The sequence below is a fragment of the Alosa pseudoharengus genome, unplaced genomic scaffold (genome assembly GCF_046254945.1).
Source record: "Alosa pseudoharengus isolate Yale_2024_CS ecotype anadromous, Long Island Sound unplaced genomic scaffold, YU_APseudo_1.1 YU_APseudo_1.1_scf_6, whole genome shotgun sequence".
NCBI classification, from domain to species: Eukaryota; Metazoa; Chordata; class Actinopteri; order Clupeiformes; family Clupeidae; genus Alosa; species Alosa pseudoharengus.
In genome coordinates, this window is record NW_027468848.1 from 9,572,508 (window position 1) to 9,582,507 (window position 10,000).

General features: G+C 43.8%; 1 protein-coding gene across 2 annotated transcripts in view; it reads right to left on the reverse strand.

Moving 5' to 3' along the window:
• gcn1 (GCN1 activator of EIF2AK4) overlaps nucleotides 1–10,000 on the reverse strand; it is a 53,686-nt gene that overhangs the window by 14,273 nt on the left and 29,413 nt on the right. For both annotated transcript variants that reach the window (XM_076271088.1, XM_076271087.1), the window contains exons 37-41: nucleotides 9,964–10,000; nucleotides 6,309–6,529; nucleotides 5,397–5,465; nucleotides 2,325–2,463; nucleotides 1,121–1,317 (exon numbers count right to left, since the gene is read on the reverse strand). The exon at nucleotides 9,964–10,000 is cut by the window's right edge and continues 143 nt beyond it. In XM_076271088.1, the coding sequence (XP_076127203.1) occupies nucleotides 1,121–1,317; nucleotides 2,325–2,463; nucleotides 5,397–5,465; nucleotides 6,309–6,529; nucleotides 9,964–10,000 (663 nt within the window). The remainder of the gene's footprint in view (nucleotides 1–1,120; nucleotides 1,318–2,324; nucleotides 2,464–5,396; nucleotides 5,466–6,308; nucleotides 6,530–9,963) is intronic.

The window sequence follows — 10,000 nt, forward strand, 5'->3', positions numbered from 1 at the left end:
CTAGTGTCTTTCTCCACCTCACTGCAATCTGCCTAGAGGGGAAAGAGGGAGGGGGGAAAGGGAGGGAGAGATAGAGAGAGGCTTTGACTTTTTAGGTTCCTTTATTGACAGAGAGAGAGAGAGAGAGAAAGAGAGATGGAGAGGGAAAGAGAGAGAGGGGGAGGGAGAGATAGAGAGGGAGAGAGAGAGGGAAACAGATAGTGAGAGAGTGAAAGTAAGCTGAGGGGAATGAGAGGGAAAATCTAAGCTGAGATGGACTCTTCTGCTCTGCCTTGCTGGACTGTTTAGGATGTTTAGGGAGTACTCACAGGAGAGAGGATAAGAGCAGAGGAGAGGAGAGGAGAGGAGAGGGGAGGGGACGAGACGAGAGAGGAGAAGAAAGGAGGGGAAAGGAGAGGAGAGGAGAGGGGAGGAGAGGGGGAGGAAAAACTCTTCAAAAACAAGCATGGAAGGAGGAGATGAGGGGGTATCCATCAACAGCAGATACAGCAACATGTGCTCCCCTCCCCTCTCTACAGCTTGATCTGCTGCACTCACATCCACACAGAGAGGAGGAGAGGTCACAGAGGAGAGGAGAAGGGAGGAGGGAGGCGCGCGCACACACACACACACACACACACACACACACACAGGCCTCAAAGACGAAGCGAGATATGCGGAGAAGTGTGAGAGTGGACCTTTAACACACGGGGAATGAGAGGAGAGAGAGGATGATGAAGAGAGGAAGGTGTGAGGATGATGAGGGAGGTGAGAGGAGGATGAGGATGATGATGATGATGAGGGAGGTGAGAGGATGATGAGGGAGGTGAGAGGAGGATGAGATGAGGATGATGATGATGTGAGAGGATGATGAAGGTGTGATGATGATGAGGAAGGTGTGAGGATGAGGGGGAGGTGTGAAGATGATGATTGAGGGGGAGGTGTGAAGATGATGATTGAGGAAGGTGTGATGAGGATGATGAGGGAGGTGTGAGGATGAGGGGGAGGTGTGATGAGGATGATGAGGAAGGTGTGATGAGGATGATGAGGGAGGTGTGAGGATTATTATGATGATGGGGAGGTGTGATGATGATGATGGTGTGAGGATGATGATAAGAGGAAGGTGTGAGGATGAGTTTACCTTGAGGATGCAGGGGATGATGGGACCCACGTAGGGCGTGAACTTGTCCCCAAAGGTGAGCGGCAGGTAGATGAACATCATGATGTAGCCGTCGCGCACGTGAGACGCGATGTCCACTTTACTGGCCGTCTGGACCACGTCTGGCATCAACTTATCCAGCTTCTCCACCCCCAGGCCAGCAATGACCTCCGCAAGACCTGAGGAGGGAGAGGGAAAAGAGAGAGAGAGAAGAGAGAAGAGAGAGAGAGAGAAGAGATGGGGAGAAGAGAGAGAGAGAGAAGAGAGAAGAGAGAGAGAGAGAGAGAGAGAGAGAGAGAGAGAGAGAGAGAGAGAGAGAGAGAGAGAGAGAGAGAGAGAGAGGGAAGAGATAATATAACAGCAAAAAAAATGAATGTTATAAATGAATTATGTAACCATAATGACAACTAATGCATAAAGAATTATTACAATAATTGAACAGATAATCATCCCACTCAAAGACGGAGCAGCCAGTAAATGAATAAGTATTATTGTAATAGTTACATTATTACGTAATGTACTTCTGTAATATGGAACGCTCATCCACAGAGATAGAGAGAAAAAGAAAGAAACAAACAAAGAAAGAAAGGAAAGAAAGAGGCATAAAGGAAGAGAGCGAGCAGACAAAGATTACTGAAGAATAGATCAGCTACGGGAGATGCATGGGCCCAGAGCTGGAGAAATCACATCATAATTTCTACTCTCATCTGCTGCCCTCTGCTGGCCAAAGTGTGTACTCACAGAGTCAGAACTCTCCCTGCACCTCAACAGGTAGAGCCCAACAGCAGGGGGGTGACAACTCATTTCTCCCAGTTAAGCTACATACAGAACTACAGGAGCCATAGACCTTTGGAAATGGGGTATACCCTGTGCAATGTGTGTATGTGTGTGTGTGTGTATGTGTGTATGTGTGTATGTGTGTATGTGTGCATGTGTGTATGCCATTCTCACCCTGAGAGACTTGAGAGTGGTGTCATACCCTGTGTGTTATGCATGTGTTAATTTGTCTTTCTCTCTGTGTGTGTGTGTGTGTGTGTGTGTGTGTGTGTGTGTGTGTGTGTGTGTGTGTGTGTGTGTGTGTGTGTGTGTGTGTAGGGTGAATTATTTGTGTCTGTGTGTGTGTGTGTGTCTGTGTGTGTGTGGTGTGTGTGAGTGTGTGTGTGGTGTGTGTGTGTGTGTGTCTCACCCTGTGCAGCTCCAGAGCGGTCCACTGAGCTCTGCTCGGACGCGAGCGTCTCCATGAGCCAGGGCAGCAGGTCGTCGAAGCAGGACTCGCCCATCCCCTTCACCATGGCGCCCAGTGCCTTCGCCGACACCGTGCGCACCTGAGGACCACACACACACAGACACCACGCCACCGCCGCACGTCAGCGCCGGACACACACTCCACCACCGGCTACATATGAGTATATCTTTTATCTTTACACACTCCACCACCCGCTACATATAAGTATATTTTTTATCTCTACACACTCTACTAGGGGTGGGCGATATATATCGTCTGCGATAATATTGTGATTGTTGTTTTAACGATGTGCAAATTTACATTATCGAGTATTTAAATTACTTATAGGGAAAAAACACTCGAAATCACGCATTAAAACCCCATACATTCACTAAATATAGGAGGTGTATGCGAGAGAAGCCCCTCATTGCAGCAGAGCAAGTGTCACATGATCGCTAGTGGGTCCACCTTGTCACACGCAGGCCTAATGTTTATTTTGTGTAGCGACCGAGACGTAGGCCTACTTGGGATTTTGTGCAGCTACTTCTGTTCTGTTCACATAGCATTGATGAGACAGTCACATTTTTTCCTACATGGTATTATATGGAGAGAAAACATTAGCCTTTGAGTATTTTAGTATTCAGTTGTAAACAAAGAACTCTTCTCATGTAACCCTTTTGTAAATGGACTAAAGTTCGCTCTAAATATCTACGTGTATCGATTATGCTAACCGTTAGCATCTCTATGGGATTTCTCATATACATTAGCCATAAGCTAACGCATTAGTTTCTATTCTGTAACTTGGAATTCAAGCCTACATGATTTCTCTTAAACAAAACATCGAAGGAAATAACTGAGATGTACTCTGTTGGTCTGCTTAGTTTTACAGTGAATCCTAAGTAGGCTAAAGGTTTTTAAAAACTCTCTTGGGAAACTGTTAGGCCTATTCATCTTCTCTAATGTAGCTGGTTAGACCATGTCATTGCCACACACACAAGTTGGGGCAAAATTGGAAATGTGTCATAGAGTGACAATGCATTGGTTGATTTGGTTAAAAAGTCACAGGTTAGGTTATTGGTTATTATTGTATTGATGCTATTCATAAATAATGAGCTGTAAAGTAACTCAGACTTTTACAAAAATGCTTTTAAAGCATATCGACTAATTATCGTTATCGTCAAAATCACAAAAAATATCAAGATATTATTTTTTGTCCATATCGCCCACCCCTACCGGCTACATATGAGTATATCTTTCATCTCTACACACTCCACCACCAGCTACATATGAGCAGGGTGCGATTTGTAGGGGGGGATGGTGAGGATTTCCCCCCCTCTGGTTTTCCTATCCCTACCTCTGCTAAATTATTTTTATCGTCGGGGGGGGACAACATTTATCCCCCTCTGCCCCTCATATTGATTAATGCTAGTACTTCATATAAGTAAAGCGCTGCAACGTGAGAACAGTCTAGTAGGCTAGCCTACATAATAATCTGACATCAGAAACGCACCGTCACCGTCAGTACTGATGCTGCTGACACAGTGGCTGCGTGATAACTTAATTTGGCCTTGATCGTGCAGGACATTTCAGAATGTCGAGTGTGTAATCCATCATAAATGGCTAGGTTCAATGGAAAAGTTAGCTGGACAAATGAAAGAAAACGACAAGGATTGAGTGAAGCATAATAATGTTTTAGAACCTTCAAAATTAGAAAACTGATGCAACTGAGATGGAGGACAACTGCACGTAGAGTAGAACATAGGCCTATTGTCCGAAGGAACTTACATTAAATGAGGAGATATTTGCTGAATGTCACTAAAAGTGTTACAGAAATTGCTTGGCATCGCTTATTTAATGGCTCTCTACCGAAACACCTGTAGTTTGCGGAGGACGAACGAGAAAGCACTCGTTTGATAAATCAGCCAGTAGTAGACAAATCACTTTTAGAAATAATCTGTACTGCAAAAACGAATGTTGGTGGGTATTTAAACTATCTAGCGGGTGTTCTAACAGCTGCAAGAAATAGAAGCTTCATGGTCTTTATGTTCTGGTTTGTAAATTATTTTCATAAAACTTCAAGTTGCCCTATAACTTTACTCTCCAAACTCGTCACTGCACTGTAGGAAATTAACTGACAGTATGATAGGCTATTTTTTTGTCTGTAGGCTACAATAAACACATTTATTTTTTCAACTTTTGCAATATTACGCACTTGGCTACTGAACGCATATCAGCAGGAGAGAGAATGCACGTAGCCTACGCAGCGTGTAGCGCAATGTGTAGGCTATTTGGTTACCAACTAACACTGTAAGCCAATTTACTAACTTAAGACTTCAGTGCCATCATATACAACGTTTTTTTACACAACAAATACAGAAAGGATGGAGGCAGCAAAAGTAGAGAAGTCATTTCAGATGGGGCAAGAACAAGGTGAATTTGTATGCTTGTCAAAACGTAGTCCTACCCTGCATTAGAGGAGCTGCTCATCATACCAAGCACACTCGCTGTTTAAAGTCATACACCACGGTAAACTAAAACTAAAATGTTACAAAGGTGGCAAAAATAATATAGGGCAAACTTATTCAAAATCATCCCCCCCTCTGGTTTTTACACAAATCGCACCCTGCATATGAGTATATCTTTTATCTCTACACACTCCACCACCGGCTACATATGAGTGTATCTTTTATCTCTACACACTCCACCACCCGCTACATAGCTACATATGAGTCATCTGTCATCTCAACACCATGATGTCCATAACACCTTTACAGGACGCAGGTTCACTCACACTTATCTCTAAAATTAGATCTTTGAATGCAAGAGGCAAGTTCTAGTGAACTTCAGTGAAAAGTGACAATACAGTTGTACTGAATGGCATTGCATGGAAAAGGCACATGTGCTTTGACTTATAAATCAACAGATTATCTCCCTAAGTGTTAATAAACACATATCCATCAGTGCATTGAAGAGTTGGACCTGAAAGAGTGAATTATCTTTCTCTCTCACACACACACACACACACACACACACCTCGGGGACTGGGTCCAGTAGAGAGGTTTTGAGTCCAGGGATGACACTAGGCAGGTATGGAGACAGGTCCTGACCACAGAGAGAGACAGATTAATACAATTCATACTCCAAACACACACTCTAGAGACAAGTAACACTCAAGATTTCTTACACTCAAGATATCAGTTTCACCACAGAGAGACCAGATGGAAACAGCATTTATACAATTCATACTCCTAACACACAGTCTAGAGACAAGAGATGATTTCTTACACTCAAGTTATCAGTTTGACTCGATTTTCCATTTCTTAATCTTTATCTTTATGTTAATATACTAAATCATAACGTCACAACATATGTTTATGGTACACTTGACTTGAGACTTCAGTCTCCACAGTACATATACATGCCGCAGTACACTACACTATGCTGTAGGGGACTACAAGACTATGCCACATTAAAGCAACACCAAAGCACTTTTCCTCTGTCGCACGCACACTATATGTTTATCCAGCACCGGCTTTGGAAATAACGATGTCCACAGACAAGGTAGAATATGTTGCAAGATTTTGTGAAAGTATGGTGTATTGCGACATCAGAAGCAAGTCAAATTTGTAGTTTCTTATGTCTCATTCCATTGAACTACAGATCCGTTACCCGATCTGGCAAACTTGCATAGTGCGGTTATAGCCGATAGAGGGTGACGGAAGCGAATGCAGAAGTGCCGTTCACCCTGTTACGAGTTGATGAACCACTATATTTTAAGGTACAAAAAACTCTTTGGTGCTGCTTTAAACCGCACAAAACCATACACAAGAAAACATCCCGTTATTATATTTCCACCCACCCCCCCTCTCTACGTTTATATTTATATTTTATATTTATATTTATATTTGTATTTTACATTATATTTCCATCCTCCTCCTCTCTCACCTTCTGGTCGGTGAGGGAGTACATGTTGCCGATGATCTGGGCGGCCATCTTGCGCGTGTCGGTGGAGCGGTCCTGGAAGGCGCGCTGCACGATCGGCATGATGAGGGCCAGGGAGGGCGCGTCGATGAAGTGGACGAACTTGGTCTCCAGCAGCGTCTGTAGGCAGTGGTGCGTCCTGTGGGAGGGGTCCGTCAGCGCGTCCAGCAGGATCGGCGTGATCGCTGAGGGCGTAAAGGAGGGGTCGAGGAGTACGATTAGTGACCACAATCAAGATGGAGGGCGTAAAGGAGGGGTAGAGGAGTACGATTAGTGACCACAATCAAGATGGCGGGCGTAAAGGAGGGGTCGAGGGGTACGATTAGTGACCACAATCAAAATGGAGGGGATTTAGGATTTGGTAATATTACAGTCCATATCTATATCTATATCATATCTATGTAAACTAGATGTACCGCAGAGCGGTACAAAATATGACCTCCGCCCAGTCCAGCACATTTTTTCCACAAAAATAAATCACGCTGAAAGGCCTATATGATTTTAACCGTCTCACTAAATTGCATTAGCCACACTCAATTCTCACTGGTATCTGCTAGACAACAAGTACCAAAACATGATTAGTTCATAGATTTCACATGTAAAATTCATTTTATACAACCCCACCCCCATCTTGCCTGTTCATAATTCTGAGAAATTCTTGAATTGTGTGCATGTGTGCGTGTACACGTTTATGTTTATGTGTGTGTGTGTGTGTGTGTGTGTGTGTGTGTGTGTGTGTGTGTGTGTGTGTGTGTGTGTGTGTGTGTGTGTGTGTGTGTGCTTGTGTGCTTGCCTGCGTATGTGTGTTTGTGCATGTGCATGCATGCGTACATATGTCTACTGTGTGAGTATGTGTCATACGTATGATTACTGTGAATGTATGTGTGTGTGTGCGTGTGTATCTGTTTATGCACATGTGTGCACATGGAATGGGTTAACATGACCCCTGGAGGCAAACATACGGAAAAAATTGGTCATCCTAGGCCCTACGGTTCTCAAGATATTCACAGAAAACTGTGTCTGCCCTACCCTCCTTTCGGGGGGTCCAGTACAGCGGGGGGGCTACAGATCAAAACGAAAAACGACGGTTCCATGCTATCCATGTGGGGTTACATGCCCACCAAGTTTCGTGTACCCCGGTCTTTCAGTGTCCCGGGAATCCTTGTTGGTGTACGGTCACTAAATGTACACATAAATTATTTTATTGTAAGGCCCCCCATGAACGAAAGTTCACAAAACTTGCATGCATTCGGAGGGTGTCATAATGATCCTACACTTTCAATTTCGTGCAGTTTTGACCATGTCAGCCAGAGATATTGTGATGAAAACACCTAATTTTTTGCTTTTTAATTTTTAACTAGGTGGCGCTATACATGAAATAAGTGGTAATGGGATGGGTTGACTTGCCCCCTTAAGACCAACATACAAAAAAAGGTGGACCTCCTAGGCCCTACGGTTCTCGAGATATTCACAGAAAACTGTGTCCGGCCACCTACAGGCCAGTTGGTGTATAGTAACATAAATTAATTTATTGTGTGGCCCCCCATGAACGGAATTCCACGAAACTTGGCGTGCATTCAGAGGGTGTCATAATGATCCTACACTTCCAATTTCGTGCAATTTTGACTATGTTAGGTCACAGATACCTGCGATTACAACACCTCATTTTTACTTTTTTGTGTTTAACTAGGTGGCGCTATACATGAAATGAGTGGTTATGGAATGGGTTGACATGGCCCTTTGAGATCAACATACAAAAAAAAAATGGTCCTCCTAAACCCTACGGTTCTCGAGATATTCACAGAAAACTGTGTCTGCCCTACCCTCCTTTCGGGGTGTCCAGTCCAGCGGGGGGGCTACAGATCAAAACGAAAAACGATGGTTCCATGCTATCCATGTGGGGTTACATGCAGACCAAGTTTCGTGTACCCCGGTCTTTCAGTGTCCCGGGAATCATTGACGGAAATTTGGGCATGCAAAAAAATCTGACTAAACCTATATGACCGCCGCTTCGCTGCGCGGCGGTCATAATAAATGGACCTGGATCTGATAACATCAGTCGCCTCACACCGTCAGGTACAAGCGATACGATTATTGACCACAATCAAGAAGGAGGGGATTCAGGATTCAGTAATATAACAGTCCATATCTATATCATATCCATGTAGATAAATGCTATCAGATTCAGAAGGGGTAGGGTTTCACATTCCGGAGGGAGAGATTTAGGACATCTGGACCTGATAACATCAGTCGCCTCACACATTCAGGTACAAGCGATACGATTAGTGACCACATTCAAGATGAAGGGGATTCAGGACATCTGGATTAGGGCAGCAGCACAATTAATCTATTTTCAAACAAAATTCCAATTTGAACTAATGCAATTAGCTAATGGCAAAGATTACTGACCACATTGAAGATGGAGGGGCATCTGGATTCAAGACATCAGGATTGATAATATCAATGTGGCAGGCGAACGTTTGGGCAGATCTGAGGCTAATAGGAGACCAATTCCAACTAGCATTCCATTGAACCCCATTCAATTTGGCGTCACTTTGACATCAAATAACGTCACAACTGAAGCGTTTTAAGCCTTTATATGAACCGTTTCTATTTTCTGAGGAAATACAACATTGTGTGATTGGTGTCATAACCTTGTAACTGACTTACCGGCTGAGTAATACACTTTTTTCCGAAAACAATGCTATCATGACGTAATTTACGTAATAAGCATGGGACCAGAGAGGGTTAAAGCGTCTTTTACCGTCTATGATAAGAACCATAGAACTTTCAGGCAATCTGGGGGAAAGCGTGTAAATATTCAAGGGATATTCAAGGGAAAAGCAGTAAAAGATAGCAGAATAGCTTGAATTTCCCCTTGGGGATCAATAAAGTAGGATATCTATCTATCTATCTAAAAGGAAAATCCATTGGGAAAATCCACGAAAGCATCAGACCACAATATTTCAGCGAAGTTCTCGGTGCAGCCATCACAAGAGATACACGAGTCATGCGTACATCACATCTACGTCCCCTGAGCCTGCGCAGAAAACCTCGTCGACCAACAGGAAACGATTGAAATTTGCTTCACTCGTTTCTTCTGACGTCTACTGTACGTGATGACTGTCCATATCTTTTACTGTCTATGGATAATATAGGAGTCAGAGAGGGGTAGGGGTTGGATTAAAGCATCAGGTCCCATATGTACAGCAAATGTCTGGGGATCAAAATCTGTCTGTAGGAAGGCATGGTGAGGTGGGAACGATTACAGATATTTTATAAAATTATGGAGTTTATACATGTATGTGTGTGTGTGTGTGTATGTGAGTGTATGTGAGTGTGTGTGTGGGAGTGTGTGTGTATGTGAGTGTGTGTGTATGTGAGTGTGTGTGTATGTGAGTGTGTGTGTGTGTGTGAGTGTATGTGAGTGTGTGTGTATGTGAGTGTGTGTGTGTGTGTGAGTGTATGTGAGTGTGTGTGTATGTGAGTGTGTGTGTGTGTGTGAGTGTATGTGAGTGTGTGTGTATGTGAGTGTGTGTGTGTATGTGAGTGTATGTGAGTGTGTGTGTGTGGGAGTGGGAGTGTGAGGGCGTGTATGTGTGTGTTCCGTTCTTCTCACCCTGGATCTCGGGGTTGCGGATGACGGAGCCGATCAG